The 17,445-nt window shown below is 41.1% G+C and overlaps 1 protein-coding gene across 1 annotated transcript in view; it reads right to left on the bottom strand.

The window, feature by feature from the left end:
* STK32A (serine/threonine kinase 32A) overlaps nt 1-17,445 on the bottom strand; it is a 130,157-nt gene that overhangs the window by 30,905 nt on the left and 81,807 nt on the right. The window contains exons 6-7 of the mRNA XM_039219197.1: nt 13,717-13,754; nt 5,876-5,965 (exon numbers count right to left, since the gene is read on the bottom strand). Coding sequence (XP_039075128.1) covers nt 5,876-5,965; nt 13,717-13,754 — 128 coding nt within the window. The remainder of the gene's footprint in view (nt 1-5,875; nt 5,966-13,716; nt 13,755-17,445) is intronic.

Consider the following 17,445-nt stretch of genomic DNA (forward strand, 5'->3'; position numbering starts at 1 on the left):
GCTAATAGGAGTTTTATTACAAATTTACTTGTATTTTTTTTTAAATTTAAATTGTAGGTAACATACAGTGCAATCAATACTGGTTTCAGGAAGAGAATTTAGTGAGTCGTCACTTACATACAACACCCAGTGCTCATCACAACAAGTGCTCTTCTTAGTACCCATCACCCGTATATCCCATCTCCCACCCACCCCCCTCCATCAACCCTTGGTTTGTTCTCTATCTTTAAGAGTCTCCTCAGGTTTGTTTCCCTCTCTCCTCTCCCTGCCCCACCTCCACCTCTATTCCCCTATGTTCATCTGCTTTGTTTCTTAAATTCCACATATGAGTGAAATCATGTATTTCTCTTTTTCTGAGTGACTTATTTCACTTGGCATAATACCGCCTACCTCCATCCACGTCATTGCAAATTGCAAGATTCATTCTTTTTGTTGCCTAAGTAATATTCCATTATATATGTATACCACATCTTCTTTATCCATCTATCAGTTGAAGGACATTCGGGCTCCATAGTTTCGGTATTGTTGGTAATGCTGCTATAAACATTGGGGTACATGGACCCCTTTGAATTTGTATTTTTGTATCCTTTGGGTAAATGCCTAATAGTGCAATTGCTGAATCATAGGGCGGTTCTATTTTTAATTTTTTTGAGGAAACTCCATACCATTCTCCAGAGTGGCTGCACCAGTTTGCATTCCCACCACCAGTGCAAGAGGGTTCCCCTTTCTCTGCATCTTTGCTAACATCTCTTGTTTCTTGTGTTGTTAAGTTTAGCCATTCTGACAGTTGTGAGGTGGTACCTCATTATGATTTTGATTTGTATTTCCTTGATGATGAATGATGTTGAATATTTTTTCATGTGTCTGTTAGCCATCTGGATGTCTTCTTCAGGAAAATGTCTATTGATGTCTTCTGTCCATTTTTTAAACTGGGTTGTTTGTATTTTGGGTGTTGAGTTTTATAAACTCTTTACAGATGTTGGATACTAACCCTTTAGCAGATGAATGAAACTGGACCACTTTCTTACACCATACACAAAGTCACAAAAATAAATTCAAGTGGATGAAAGACCTAAATGTGAGACAGGAAGCCATCAGAATCCTACAGAAGAACACAGACAGCAACTTCCTTGACCTCAGCTGGAGCAACTTTGTACTAGACATGTTGCTGAAGGCAAGGGAAACAAAACCACACATGAATTTTTGTGACTTTCTCAAGATAAGAAGCTTCTGCACAGTGAAGGAACCAATCAACAAAACTATGGAATAGGAGAAGATATTTACAAATGATATATCTGCTCTCTCTCCTAGAAATAAATAAAAACATTAAAAAAAAATTTAAAAAAAAAACAAATGATATATCTGATAAAGGGTCAGTATTTATATTTCAAAATAAAAAACAAGGTAACATTCAGTAATGAGGAATTGGTTACATTTGATGCACTCCTCATGTTTGAGCACATGATCATCATAAATGATAGTTATATATATATATGGGTATGGGAAAATAAGCAGAGTATCATTTGTGAAGACCCAGGCTCTGGAGTCGGAGAGAAACAAGTTGCATTTCTGGCTGAGGCAGGTTTATAGAATGGAGGCAGAGAGGTCGCATAGCATAGCAGAGTTGAGGCCCTGAAACTTATTCTGTATCCCTAGCTCCACCTTGAGCAAAGTGCGTAATTTCTCAGTTTGCCTGTTGCAAGTGGAAATAACCGGAGTATTGGCCTTGTGGAAGTTTTAGTTTAAACAGTGTAATATGCACACTTGGAACAGTGCTTGGTACACAGGAAGACCTCAGTCAATGTCAGATATTGTATCTTCACCATCCTCCCTATCATTCTCACCATAAGTGCCATGGTTTAAGGTGTTTTTAGATGTGGGTTTAACTTCTTAACTTGTTTAACTTTATTACTTGCTGTGTGATAAGGTTCTCATCACTTTCTTTCCTGACCTGATTTTTTTTAAGCGGTGAAGTCAGAATAATAGTAAAGCCTGTTTCATAGGGCCGTCTTGAGAATATAATGGTACAATAAATGTTAAAAGCTTAGCAAAGTGCTTGGGGCATCATACATGCTCATTATATGATGTCTATTGCTATGGCATTATAAAGTGAAAATTTAGGGTACAAAAATTCAGTATGACCCAACTTTTATAAAAGAAAAATGTGTGTGTGTGGATGCATAGATAAAAATGTCTGGAAGGAAAGCATAAATATCTACAAGTAGACGGATTAATCTAACTGCCTTTTGCTTATCAGCACTTTACACGTTAGCTATAGTGAATTTTCTTTGTTTTTAATTGGAAAGAGAAGAATGTTTTAATTGGTTAAGCTCTCAGGATGATCTGAATTACATTCACACAGAGGTAGGAGTGAGGGTGGGGGAAGGAGGGGAGGGAACAAGGAACTAAAAATTCTGAAGGGAAGGTGGTTTGGAACTGTCCAACTGCTCTTCCTTGCCTTTCCAGAGCCAGAAACTTCCGTATGCAGTAATGTGCCCAGCATCTCCTCTTAGTAGATGTCATATATTCCTATAATCCTCAGTATTTGGTCCTAGTGTTCTTTCTTTATCCTTAGAATATTTTTTTTCTATAACTGCTAATTAGTACTATAAAATGGGTACAATTTATACCCATTTGTGCTCCCACAGGAGCAGTATAAAATGGGTACTGGTGAATGTCTGTTACTTAGATAGTACCAAGTTATTGGGAGCATAGTTTTTAAAAAATTAAAAGCAGACTTCTACCTATGACACCTCTTAGAAGGACTCTTACTCAAAAATTGAAGGCAAGGGCAACCATTGGGTCAAGAGTTAAGGGAAGACAGATCCTCATTTTTTAAAATGTTTTATTTATTCTTGAGAGAGAGAGAATGAGAGAGGGAGAGCATGAGCAGGGGAGTGGCAGAGTAAGAGAGGGACACAGAATCCAAGGCAGGTTCCAGGCTGTGAGCTGTCAGCACAGAGCCCAAAGTGGGGTTCTCACTCACGAACTGTGAGATCATGCCCTGAGCCAAAGTTGGAAGCTTAACCAACTGAGCCACCCAGGCACCCCAAAAGAACCTCATTTTTAATGAAACAGGAAACCCTTCTACTAGTCTGGTTTCCCTAAATTGACTTACAATCTTTTAATGAGCACAAGTAATTTCTAAAAGAAATTTTTCCCTTTATCTCTCTCTCAGGGAGAAGCTTGACTTTCTAAAGTCAGACAGAGCTTACTTTAAATCTAGGCTTTTTTTTTTTTTTTTTTAAATGATTAGCCATGTGATCTTGGGCAAATTACTTAGCTTCTTATTTCCTCATTGTAAAATGGTGATAATTATAGTCTGCCTCATAGAGTCGTTGAGAAAAAATAAATGAGTAAATGAATGTTAAACGTTTAACACATTGTCTGGCCCATAGAAAGCTTTCAATAAATATTAGTAATTGTTAATTATAAGGGTGAAGGTGGAGAGCCATAGAGAACCTTGAATGCATTCCAATTTCCTAGCTCTGTGTTGTGAAAGGACTCGAAATGCCAAATTTGAGGAGAATTAAATTATACGGATATTGTATTTAAAATCACTGGGGAGAGAAATGAAGGGAAGCTTCCCTTTACTCCTCTCACCATGGAAACCAGGCCTAGAAAACCCAGATGCACACTCTGATTTGGCTCCAAGAAAACAGCCCTTAATATGGAAACCCAGGAAACCTGCAGAATAAATTCATCAGACCAGCAGGCTCAGATATTCCCTTTTATCATGTGAGTACTGTGGGTTTTAGACAGAAAATAGGCTGAATTATATGTGTCCATTATTTGAGAAGTGACAAAGGAGATTTATTCCCCCCACTGGTAATAGGAAGCCAGGAAATTTGCAGTTGTTCAAGTATCATCTAAAATAAGACTCATTATTTCCCATAGAGGATTTCTTTCTCTTGGAAAGTGAGGTGGCCCTGCATGTAGGGGTTTTATTTTCCTGTCTCTAGTTACATGAGGAAGAGAATGAGGTATTAAAAGAAGTGGCTTTGCTCTTACCCTTGATTTCAAGTTCAGATATTTTGCTCTTAAATGAGCATATCTAGTCAGTACAGTTCGTTCTGCCACCTAATTCCACTAGTTTGACCAATGGCATCATCTGCTCTAAGCATCTCAACTAATCAGGGTAGAAGAATAGTCTTTATCCTTGTATCAGTTGCCAACAAATGTGCAGTGTCTATCTTCCCATTTTTGCTGGGTAAGGGGTTCCCTCAAAGACAGTTCAGTCTGTTGCTTAAAACATTTAAATTCTTTTTGCTTGTTAAAACATCTACTTCAGATACTTTAAAATGCAGTGCCATGAATTTAAAGACTAATGCCGTATCTGATCTATAGTCTCCCCATATCATGCAGCTGGATTCAGCCATCCTGACATGGAGACAGCCAATCTGTCTCTCATATCCCTTCTCCCTTTTCTTAGAAAGTGCCAAATGCTCTGTCTTTGCCCCAGGGTGCTCTCTCTTTAGTTGCTTCTAGTAGCCAACCTGGCTCACGATCTGTGGCAGAGCTTCTCAACCCTGGCTGCATGGCACCATTACCTGAAGAGCTTTTACACGACCCTACCCTTGGGTGTCACCTCCAAGATTCTGGGATAGTTGAACACTACTAGAATTGGTGGTGTTTCCAGTAAGCCACAGTGACAGGAACTTCCCTCCCTCCAGTCTGTTGGAGGGGGTCCCTAAAAACCAGATCCCATCCTGTGGCTAATCCACACCCCTCACCCCAACACAGACTCATGCACTGCTACCTATCTGTCTCCTAATGTCATGGTCCCCAGGAAGACTGAACTCCAAATTTAGCAACCCTCCAGGGACAACTCAGGCTCCATTAGTACCAGGAGCAGTGAGCAAGTGCAGTGATGAACCTGACTTTGACTAAGACTGGAAGACCAGGTCATTCTTCTCACAGCCACACGCAGACTTTACAGAGAATCATCTTGAAGTCTGACTTACCTGTCTTGAGAATAGTGGGAACAGAGGAAAAGTCCCTCTTGCTGAACACCTTTGGAGAAAGGGCCAGGGTTCTGTCTTTACATTTCTAGGGGCAGGGAAGAGGCAGGGCTAATTGGGCCAGAATGGTATCTACACACAGATGCCGTCTCCGACAACAGCACTTAGAATTTGCAGTAATTTGTAGTGTTAACATAATTTAATGTGAGACTTTGTTGACAATTTCGGCACCTAACCTTACCCTTTTAGTCTCCCTCTGGGCATATGTTGAATCTTCAGGAAAAATACAGTTACTCATCTTTCAAAAGGAGAACTCACGGGTTTGTCATGGTGTTAAAACTAAAAGTAAAATGACAAGTGGGAGGTGCCATGTGAACTTTACAGCCCTACGTATGTAATGCAGGGTCATGTAAGTGAGGCGTATAGTAATACTTACGTCACTTATTAGCAACTAATTTGTTACTGCATTTTACTTCTATTTGATTATATTTGTTGAAACTCTTCTTGCTAAAAAGTAAGCTCCACGAGCTGGACACCTTGTGTGTTTTGCTCACTGCAGTCACCAGTGCCTGATACCCTGCTAAACACACAGAGGCAATTAGTAGATACTTATTCCATCAACTACTATTCTTTGTTAGGAAGTGAGTAGAAGATGTCCTAAATAACTCATAAAACAGTGTTTCAAAGTGTCATCACTGGCCCTCCTGAATCAAGATCAGAGTGGGTGCTTACAAAATGGAGAATCTGGAGGCTCACCTCCGACCTGGGAGATCAGAAGCTCCCCAGGTGAAGTTAGAGAGGGACTTGGCATTTCTAGCTACAAGTGCCTACAGATTACTGGACCCGGACTAAACGTCTACCGAGTGAAAAACGAAAGCCTTGCTCTTTAACCCCGCCGCTCGTGAAGCCCATACCCATGTAAGGCTTGGTGCCTGCCACGGTGGTGAGCCGCATCTCCCTGGGCAGCATCGCCGCAATGTTGAAGTCAGTGATGTGCACGTGCCCTGGTGAGACAAAAGCACCACACAGAATGTTAAGTCCCATTCAACTCACTGCCACAACCACACTTCTCGCTGAGAGCTTCCGGAAGCTTGGTCTGTTAATTCTTGCATGCCTGTTGCCATTGGGTACAGCAGTGGCTGCACCATGATTCTGTTTTTGAGACCAGTAGGGTCTTCAACCAGCAACGCTCCAGCAGCCAGAACCCGTATGTCAAACTGAGGATCTGACGATAAGCCTGCAGCTCCATCTCTCTACCCCAGGTGTTGAAGGGCTCACACTCTGGTAGTTCCATTTACAGCGTTTTGTTGGCAACATTTTAAGTTGGTATCGCCTGTGAGTATCAAGAGGGAGGCAGCTAAAAGCTAGTCTAAGTAGCAAATTTCCAAGCCTTTTCCAAGTGTCTCTTATGGGATTTTTTCCCCCAGAGCTAAATATCCATACCACAAAGCTGACATGAATGTAGATACATGTATTTATATTTTTGCCAAGAGAGTCCTTTTTCCTCCAAGTTTTTTTCTGAAATATTACTAGCATTTTTGTGTGATGGTTTAGGCTGTCCTCTGTCCTGCCCCAGCAAAATGTTTGTTTGGGAAGTAGGGGCAAAAAAGTCAAGTTTTATTCATAAAGAGGCTGTATAATGAACCCTAGACTGGGAGCCAAGAGACCTCATTTCTGCCCTGAACTCTGCCCTTAATGCATTATAGACTTTCCAGTCCTTTCCCTATATTGAACTTGAGGTTCTTTTTGCAAAAAGAAAAAAGAAAGAAAGAAAAAGAAATGGGTGGACTAGATCATCTCTAGGGTCTCTCTCAGCTCTCTGAAACTTATGGCCACAGAGTGGGAGTCTACCACTTCATCTCTGCCAGCAGCACAGCCTGCAGAGTGTTAGGGTTCCTGCATTTCCAGCTAAGGAGGACCAGGGCAGTAGCAGAAGCTCAGGCAGACAAGCCCGTGATGTTAGCTGTTGACACAAAATTAATATGCTTTTGGAGGACCTTGAAGTGTTGGCATTTTCATTTATGTGCTCTGTGGTTGTGTTGAGACATGGCTGTAATTGGGGGAGATGTCATCTGATCCTTCTTCCGAGTCTCACAGTCCACCTTCCCCACGGCCTAACTTCTTGATCTGCTCCCTCATAGCACCCAGCCTCTGCTAAAGGCAAATCTCACTGCAAAATAGTGCTTTGTGTCGCTTATGTGATGACATTTTAATAAAGTAAGAATAGCATGTGTCTAGCTGAAAGTGAAGTTATCCTTGCCTGAATGGTACCAACAGCTGGCTCTTTGTTTTAATTTTTTAATGTTTATTTAAAAAAATTTTTAATATTTCTTTGTTTGAGAGAGAGTGAGTGTGTAAGGGTCAGAGAGAGGGGGACAGAGAATCTGAAGCAGCCTCCAGGCTCTGTCATCACAGACCGTGACGCAGGGCTGGAACTCACAGACCATGAGATCATGACCTGAGCCAAACTCAGATGCTTATCTGACCGAGCCACGCAGGCATCCCTACTAACAGGTGATTCTGGTAGCTCTTCTATCACAGTCTAAATTGTCTCCATTTTTTATTTCTTTCTCCCCATGGGTCATGTGCAAGGGGCTCATTGATCCAAATTATGTCAGCCTGGAGACTTGGTAGTTAAGAGCCTGTTCTGTGGAGTCAGAATGCCTGGCTTCAAGTCCATGTTCTACCACTAACTAGGTGTATTACCTTAAAAAGGTGACACCTTCTCTGTAAAGTTAGAATGATAACAGGAATATTCTCATGAGTGTCCTGGGGAGATTAGATAAAACAATACTGTGGAAGACTTAGGTCAGCGTTTGGAAAGAAGAAAGTATTCAACTGTTGCTATTTCTCATGGTCAGAAACTCCAGTGACATTTTGCCAAATGCACATGCCGGGACCCCACTTTGGGGAGATTCTGCTAGCAATGGGATGGTAGGAGAGCCGGGAATCCGTGTGAAAAACAACCAGGAACTCCCCAGGTGATTCAGAAGAGCAGCCAGGCATGTGATCCTGTAGTCTGAGTGGATGTCCTAAACCAGCTTCAAGCCTGAGATTATCCATCCTCAAGTGGAAAGAAAAGGTAGAGGCTGTTTTAGAGCCATGTGGTTCTGAAAGTGTGGTCCTCATTCTGGCATCACCAGCAACACCTGGAAACTTGTTAGAAATGCAAATTCTGGAGCCCTACCCCCAGCCTATTGACTTAGAAACTGAGGGCGGAGCCCAGCATTTGGACAAGTGTCCCAGGTCATTCTGATACTCAATAAAGTATGAGAGCACTCTTTTAGAGTAAGACCCGCCTTGGTAGGAGATCCTGACCTGGTAAGTATGGTTATATATCTTTTGGATGGATTTGATTAAAGGAATGTTGAATTTTATTTTGCAGTAGTCTTTACATTTATTTGATTAATGGTCATTTTCAAACAGGGTAGCCTAGTGAAATAGTCCCTATTTAATAGAAAAGTTGTTTGTGGTTCATTTTCCAGGGCTCAGAAGTAGCACAGCTGGGATTAGAATCAAGAAGTTTGTCCAGGCCCCCGTTATTGGGTTATGAATCTCCCCAAAACTATTTGTGCTTTATCACAAGACCAAAGAGCTGGATAAACTGAAACAACCACTTGCCGGTTGGCTCAGAGTTTGTCTCCCCACTAGCATGGACAAGGAAGGGTGGGGAGAAATCGTCTGAGGGCCACAATCTACTGGAACATGGAGCCTGGTGGTCTTAGCCAAACAACACAAGCAGAACTCCACGGAGCCCATGTACACTGGGCTGAAACCGCAGGGCCAGGCCCCAGATGCTGTCGTACCTGGCGATCTCTCTGCCGGGTTCCCTCCTGTGCGGTGAGAATGAAATCTAACTGCTGAAATCTAAGTGCTCAGTTGTCTACTGGTTGAGGAATGTGGGAATTGCCTTGGAAATGAGGACTGTAAGGCCAGGACCTTACTCAGAGTTTCTCACCCTCTCGCACCTGGTAATTCTTTGCTGTGGGGAGTGTCCTGTGCATTGCAGGAAGTTCACTAAGCCCTAGCCTCTACCCACTGCATAGTAATAGCACTTTCCACTCCTGGCTGGAAACCTGACAATCAAAAATGTCTCCAGACACTGACATATGTCCCCTACAGGGACAGGAAGTAGAGCTAAACCATCCCCAGTTACAACCACTAGTTAAGTGTGAAGTTTTTCAGGTACAAGGCTCAGAAGGTCCTGATTTGGTGCCCTAGAAACGCAGTTTTGTTTTTTCCCCTCTGTACCTTGAGACATAGGGTCACATTAAAAATCCAAATGGATAGCAGTGAGTCATTTACTTCAGCTGTCATTATTGTCATGACTTACACGTTTTTCTCACTATGTCTGTGTCCCGCCTGGGGATGTTTCTAACACAGCTCTCCAGGATGCCATAATCAGTCAGCTGGTGTTCCCCAACTTTCAAACATTTCTGCTTCCCGGAAATGTTGAAAGGGTGTGTGCCACATCTTCCTGGGATTCTTGTTAAAAATGCATATCTTTGGGCACTACCAGAGGCTGAATGAATGTGATTGAGACCTACTGAATTTGAATATAGGGTGCCATTTTTTTCTCTCCACATACATAGATCGATATATATCTTTATAAAGATATATTATGTAATGTATGTTATAATATATGAGCATATAATGTATATGTAATATAATGTATAATACAATGTATTATAATACACATATATTTTATATATTTTATCACTAACATATATTATATACAAAATACATTATACATATATATTATATATACATTTATATATAATATACAAAATGATGTATATATTATAATACACTGTTATATATTGATACATATATAAACATATTTCTATATTATATATAATTATATTGCATTAAATACATATATATAAAACATTTATATAAATATATAAATTATATCTATAAATACATATATAGTTTTTTTCTTGAAAAGATGCTACCCACTTGATGTTTAGGCCTGTTTTGGGACTCTGTGAGGAAGAAGCTATTCAGGCAGTAGGATTAGTTCTTCAAACCCCCTGACTGAGGTTTTGCTTTTCTCTGTTCCCTGGGACTAGGGATGATATTAAGGAAACTAAATTATAGATGATGCCATAATTGTCATTTTCTCAGATGTGACAGGCAGACATTATTGCTCCTCTGGATGCAGCATTTATTTCCTGAATAATTTAAGACAAACACAAAAATGTAGACACTATGGAATTGATAGGATTGGATGGGGTACTTCGGTTGGTAGGATATGAAAATATATATCAGGACAATTGATTACAAGACATCGAAGATCTAACGCCAGCCTGGGCTCTGAGACAGCGAACGAGACATGTGGGGAGAAGAGTCACAGGTATGCTCGAAATTAAAAACATTTTTTCAGTCAAATTCTGAATGTTCACCTACATGGTGGAAAGATTCTCCATTTTACAAAAGGGTTTAGCTCCTTTAAATTGGTCTTTTCTGATGAATATGAACGTGCAGGAATCAGGAAGAAGAAAACAGTTACTGCCCATCACTGGTGCTGAATTAAAACGTAAGCAGTGTGGTGTAACACGCAGCTCACGTGGAGGGACAGGCTTCGGAGGCATGTCATAGGCAGTTAGCATTCACGGCTGCTAAAATCCCCGTGCAAAAGGAGCATGGGATGGCCCATCGGGGTGCCATACTATAAACGTGGAGAGAGAGGACGAAATGAGGGTTTCATATATGAGATCTGGAAAATCACACCCCAAGTCACTCGAAATGGCAGGCGTCGATTTGTGGATCCATTGAGTAGCACAAGAGCAGCTCTACAAAATGAGCTCGAGGGTGGGAGTTACCAGGAATATGTTCATTTAAGAGTGCTTAATTACGGTCCCCGAGCAATGCCTCAAAGCCTTAGTTTTTCTGAATAAACAGACAGTGAATAACCTTAAAAAATCTTTCTTCAGAAAGGGATCCCTAGGACAGTGTTTCGGGAATAGCTCTCCTATCTGTCTGCTTCTATCCCATGCACACATCCATCCCCTTCCAAAATAGTGGTTCACTTATTACCTGTGGTTATTCTTGAGGTGAGTAAGTCCTCTTAAGTCATTGTTGAAACCCAAAAACTTGTGAATGGAAGGGTCAGGACGCCAGGTAATAGGTGTAGACTGGGATGGCCGCTCCTACTCCCCTAAGCAACAGAGCCACAGCCTTCCCAACTGTAAAATGCCCTGATAAGCGGACTTAGCCTCATGTGCACAGGAGAGAAAAGCAGAAGAGACCACTGAAAGTGTTGCCGGAGAATCAGGGCTGAACAAAATTGCTTGGACACAAGGCCTAACAAGTAGATGCACAGAAGATTTGGAATGCCCCTTCTGGAATCAGAAGAATTTTTTTGGTAAAGACAGATAAATGCCCAGCTTTCACTGACCATCTAATACAGACAGAGCCATGTAAAACAAGACGTTGAAGACTAAGCTTCCTTCTTTAGTGGACAAAGCCACTAGTGCCTCATGAAATGATATTAATATTTAACTTCTGAGTGACTTTCTAATGGCAGGCCCTGCAATCAAGCAGTTTATAAATAGTATGCTCGTTTGTTTTTACAGTGACTCTAAGAATTAATTACTCTTTTGGTTCCTCAAAGAACTAAGATTCAGAGAAAGTTTAGACAGTCTGTTGAAACTCTCAGAGCTAGTGAGAGGGTGAACTAGGCTTTGAACTTAGGCAATCTGGCTCTAGAATCCACACTCTTAACTAAAATATGACACAATTATACTTTCACAAGGGTAATTTCTTTTTTTTAAATTTAATTTTCTTTTTTTGAGAGACAGAGAGAGAGGGAGGGAGGGAGGTAATAGGTAGGTAGGGGGCAGAGGAAGAGAGAGGGAGAGTCCAAGCAGGCCTTGATCTAGCAACGATGAGATCACGACCTGAGCTGAAATCGAGAGTTGGATGCTTAACTGACTAAACCACTCAGGCGCCCCACAAGAGTAGTTTCTACACGCAGGTAAACTTGAAGATTAATTTACTTTTGGACCTTTCTCCTAATCTACAATCACCAAGCTGAGAAGAAAGAAATCAAATGAGAGAGAATAGGATGACTTGATTGTAGACATAAGTCGAAGCCATGTTTGAGGCCCAGGATTAAAACATTCCTCTCTGAATGGAAGGTAAATCTTGAAAAGTCTTTGGTCAACAGGACCTATATGTCTCCCTTTAGGGCCTCGACAAATGGCAGAGCAATGTGTTGTACCTAAAGGCAACAGGATAAGGGAGCAAGTGGGGACAGAACCCTCAAATTGTGCAAAAGTGGCCTCTGTGGGTGAGGGAAAGCCCCCTTCAAAACTCAGAAGCTCCACAGAGTTTATCTGCACGAGGGTGAGTGAGGCTCCTGACTTCTTAAGGCAGGGACAGCCAGTATTCTCACGAAAGTCACCTTCATGCTCAGTCTCGCTATTGCTCACAGTTCTGAGATTCTGAGCGTCTGCTCCCAACTGTCAGAAGTAGTAAAGGGAAGGAAGAAATTAGGCCCTGGAAGGAAGTGGAAAAAATCTTTTTAGACAGTCCATAAATAAATAATGACCCTGAGCTCTGAAATTAGAGGTCATACACAAAAGTGTTTCTTAGCCCTCTGAGCACAGGTAGGGGCTGGCAAATCAGGTGTAAAATGCACCCAGGTAAATAAGTAATGAGTGACTGATGGTGCTTGGGAGTTTCGGTCCCACTGTAAATCCCTTTTGTAAAAATCAAGTGAATAAGGAGCTGTGCATCTTTAGGACTCCCTCAGCCAACAGCTTGCTAAACATGCAAGAAAGGTCCTGCTGCCGCTGTAGCATTTACATCATGCAGGCTGTGTGTCCTACACGTCTGTCTGCCCTCCTGTCCCAGCATATCCAAACGTACATTAAAATAAACATTGGGAAGAGATGTCTCACATTACTCATTGCTGGCAAAAGCTTGCTCTCAAGATCTCTTTAATGAGTGTTGCTTGGGCTTCAGGCGTCCGCTGGTCACCATCACGGTTATTGCCATATCCCCGTATCACTTTCACATCCGGGTGCCACCTTCCCTGTTGTCTACTTTCTCTTTTTCTTTAAACTGACTGTTTTTTTAAACTTTTTAATTTTCAAAATTTAAAAAGTTGTATGTAAATCCAAGTTAACATATTTCATTCTTTTTGTTTGCGTAGTAATATTCAATTACACACCACATCTTCTTTATCCGATTGCAAACTGATTTTTCTTTGAACTGAAAAATCTTTGAACAGAAAACTCGAGATCTCGTCAGCAGATGTGCAACCAGGTTTCCTTCCTAAGGAGTAAAGCATAAATGTAGATGCAAGGAGAACAAAAGAGTGTTGCTAATAATTCAGTAGATACTCTAGCCTATCAATTGTTCTAACCTTGAGGCTTTTGCTATGTTTATAAAAACAGAGAGATGATTTTTATAAAGATAGTAAGCCAGATTAGCACCAAAAAACTGTGATGGTTTTCTTGAAATCAGTGAGAGGAAGAAAATTGAAAAGAGGGTGACATTTTCCATTGTATAAATATGTTACTTAAGCGTGTACTGGTGTACTGGTGCCACTGCTACAATGATAAGCACCCCCCCACCCCAGATTGTCCCTCCTACTCATCAGACATTTGTACATAGAGCTCGGCTGACTGAATCACGTGGGGCTTTTCCCACGTGTAATACTCCTTTGCTGTGGATGATCAGTTCTGTCCCATGTACTTGGTTCTCTGTGCAAGTCACACTGATTGCAAACAAATCATTTACTTACCATGTTCATCAAGCAAAATATTGTCAGGCTTCATATCTCTAGGGAAGTAAAAGGGAAAGAGAAAGTTGGTCATAAACAAATACAACTAAAAGGTAAAATTGAAAATGCACAAGAGTGCTCAGTGGGGTTGAAACAGTGAGCTAGCCCAGCATCGTTCACGGTCTCCTCCAGTTCCCACGGTCAACCTCTGACACGGTTACCAGTTAAACCCCCAGTTTCTAGATCAGAAATCAGGGGCTCAAAGAGGTTAAGCAACTTAATGCCAGGTCACAGAGTAGGTAAATGGGAAAACTGGGCTTGGAGCCTGAGTCTCTCTAATTCAAAGGCTAAGACTTTGCATTTCTGTAGTATACTTTATGCAAGTAAGTAGATCTCCTAGGGTCATGTGAGCAATTAAATTGCTATAAGGTAGTAGTATTAATTATCATTTTCATATGTGTCACTCTGGAGTGACAGTCAAGACTCTACAAAACAAGGAAACAAATGATCTATCCTATGGTTACATTTTAAACTTGCAGAGATTAGAATCTTTTTAAGGATTATGCTACAATCCCTCTAGTTACTTAGTAATAGTATTGCTGGGGTAGTTAAAGGAACTGGACTAGTCTTCCACCCATTAACGGGATCCTTAAATCAATGGGAGGGAACAAAACTCACCCTCTTCCAATGAAGGCAGTAGTGTGATGGTAAATACTTAGAGGAATGACCCACACTGTTTTCAAAGTCCTCAGACACGAGTATTACTGTAAGCAGCACTTCTCCATCAGAGGACAGCACTGGCATTCATAGGGGCCCCCGCTCTTGCACTCTCAGGTTTTTACTGCCCTTCTCTAATGTACCATGAAAGCCCTTCAACCTAAATTCACAAAAGCCATTAAAGACAAAATTCTGAAATAGGTTTTGGGGGCACATTTCCAGCCTAGTCAAGTGGCTTTTTTGTCACCAGAATAAGGTGACCTTAGTCTTTGATAGACTAAGACTGTCAGAGTCCTCTTTTCTTAAAAATATTCATAAATAACAAGCCCCTTGCCTACAAGCAGGACAAAGTAAATACCACACCGTCATGTGGTGCATGTGCAGTCTCGTAAACTTTGAACATCTTATTTTGCTTGTTAGGTTCTTAAAATGGTTCTGGATTTGTAAGTGATCATCTGTATCTGTGGCACATTTTTTTTTTTTTTGGTGCAGGGTACAGTTGGCTAGAAAGATAGAGTGTCGGGGGTTTAAACAGTTTTCTTTCTTTCTTTCTTTCTTTCTTTCTTTCTTTCTTTCTTTCTTTCTTTCTTCTTTCTTTCTTTCTTTCTTATTTTTTTTAAAGATTGGGTAAACTGTCTCAGAAGCCTAGGAACTATTGTTTTTATTTTTTAATTTTTTCATGTTTGTTTATGTTTGAGACATACACACAGAGAGAGAGGGAGCGAGCATGAGCAGGGGAGGGGCATAGAGAGAGGAAGACAAAGAATCCAAAGCAGGCTCCCTGCTCTGAGCTGTCAGCATAGAGCCCCATGCCAGGCTCAAACTCCTGAGCTGTGCCTGAGCTGAAGTGGGATGCTTAACCAACTGAGCCACCCAGGTGCTCCTCAAACAGCAGGGTTCTATGGCTAAACTCTCAGCGTTGCAAACTCAATCACAAACACTTTGATGGATTCTATTGTTTCAAGAAATGTCAAGTATCGTCAAAACTCACTTTTATGAGACCAAGTCCTTTTGTAATCTGGCTCCTGTGCTCCAGCCACACAGAAGCACGTATGGTCCCTCACATGCTTCCTGCACCCCCGCCCCACTTTCTGCTGCTTGTTTACCTGAATCAGAGCTCTCTCACCACTGTACTCAGAAAACGCAGATTCATCCTTCATCCTACAGCTCCAGTGTCACTTCTTGCAGGAAGCGTTCATTTCATGAATTTCCAATTCGGAGTCATTGGCCCCTCCTACATGCTTTGCATGGAATACTTCTTCCATTACACATTTATCATGCTTATATGTATTTTTTCTCCAACTGGATCATAAACTCCTTCACGCTGGGATGGTTTCTAGATTAATGTCAAATTCCATTCCATAAGTTCACGGTGCTTGATAGGCAATAAATGAATGTCTAAGTGATACCAGGACAATTTCTAGTGCATTCAAGAAGGTTAATCCTGACTGTGTAAACTCAGAGCATTAATGGTGCACCTTCATACACTCTTGGCAATCCAAAGCTCAAGGTAAATCGGGTATTAGGCTATTGCTCCTTCTTTCAGACCTGCCTTCCGTGAGCATCAGTTATTTTTCTGACAGGCAAAAAGGAGACAATGAGAGAGTGCCTTGGGTGGCTCCGTTGGTTAAGCATCCGACTTCAGCTCACGTCATGATCCCGTGGTTCCTGAGTTCAAGCCCCGTGTTTGACTCTACTGACAGCTCAGAGCCTGGAGCCTGCTTTGGATTCTGTGTCTCCCTCTCTCTCTGCCCCTCCCCTGCTCATACTCTGTGTCTGTCTCTCAAAAATAAATAAACATTAAAAATTTAAAAAAAAAAAACCAGGAGACAATGAGAAGCCCTACCAGGAGGCAAGATGCTTGGGTGGTAGCACAATTAGCAAAATGATTTCTTTCCCTGAATTTATGAGGGTTTGGTGGGAAAAAAATTGCTGTGAGTTGGACACTTTGGGAACTTTCTATTAAATCCTTGGGCCTCATTTTTCTTATTTATCAAAACCACATATCATTATATCTACCACCTTTCCCAGGAATGAAACTTGGAGCTTAGAGAATAATACAGAGATCAGAGTGGCAACCATTAGCTAATTTTATATATCTTACAGTACTCTTACATTCACGTATTCATTGAATATTTACCAACTTTGATAACAACTGTGCTAGAACATAGGGAATATAGAGGTAAATGAGATACAGTTCCCCCTGGGATGGAGAGGATAAGAAAGGCTCATAAGAAACCAGACCAGAAGGACTACAGTGGAAAAGGGGCATATTTACTACTAAATTCAGAGAAAGACTCTGAGAAAAATACAAGGCAAATTTTTAAAAAGGGGGTTTTTGACATAAAAATAAATTGTATAAACATAGATTCTGAGTACATAGTTTCCCCAAAATGTGATGGGGTAACTTCTTAAAGCAAGCCCTCCACCCATTGTTGGCCTCGAACTCATAACTGGGAGATTAAGAATTGCACTCTCTACCGACTGAGCCAGCCAGGTGCCTGATGACGTAACTTCTAAGTCACTACAGGGTAAATCCCAGGATGCTAACATTGTTTATTCACGTAGCAGAGGAGAATGAAAATAGACCCCATGTACTCTATGAAAATTCCAGATAGAACAAGCTGATATTTTTTAGTTCTGAAACTTAGCATGACTTCCTCATCTCTTTAGCCTGCTCAAATTATGCTAAGCATGAAAGGAATTATTCTATTTCTTTCATTTCAGGTGACTTATACTAAGGTTCAAGTCAGTGGTTATGCTCTAAATCACCTCGGGTAGCTGTAAACACCATGGGTCTTCAGACCTAGCTCAGTCCTGTGGTGCTTGGACTCTCTAGGACCTTCTGGTGTACAGTCATGTTCAGAAATACCATCTAGGCATTGTCCACATCCAAAGATGTCAAACTGATTTTAAACCATGACCCTCTGAAAAGCATATCTATGAATGAAAAGTCATTGGAAAAACACATTAACTACTTTTGACAAAATTATTTGGTTACAATATATACGGAGGACTCTTACAACTTTGCTG

This window comes from Hyaena hyaena, unplaced genomic scaffold, assembly GCF_003009895.1.
Source record: "Hyaena hyaena isolate Hyena2069 unplaced genomic scaffold, ASM300989v1 scaffold_797, whole genome shotgun sequence".
Lineage (NCBI taxonomy): Eukaryota > Metazoa > Chordata > Mammalia > Carnivora > Hyaenidae > Hyaena > Hyaena hyaena.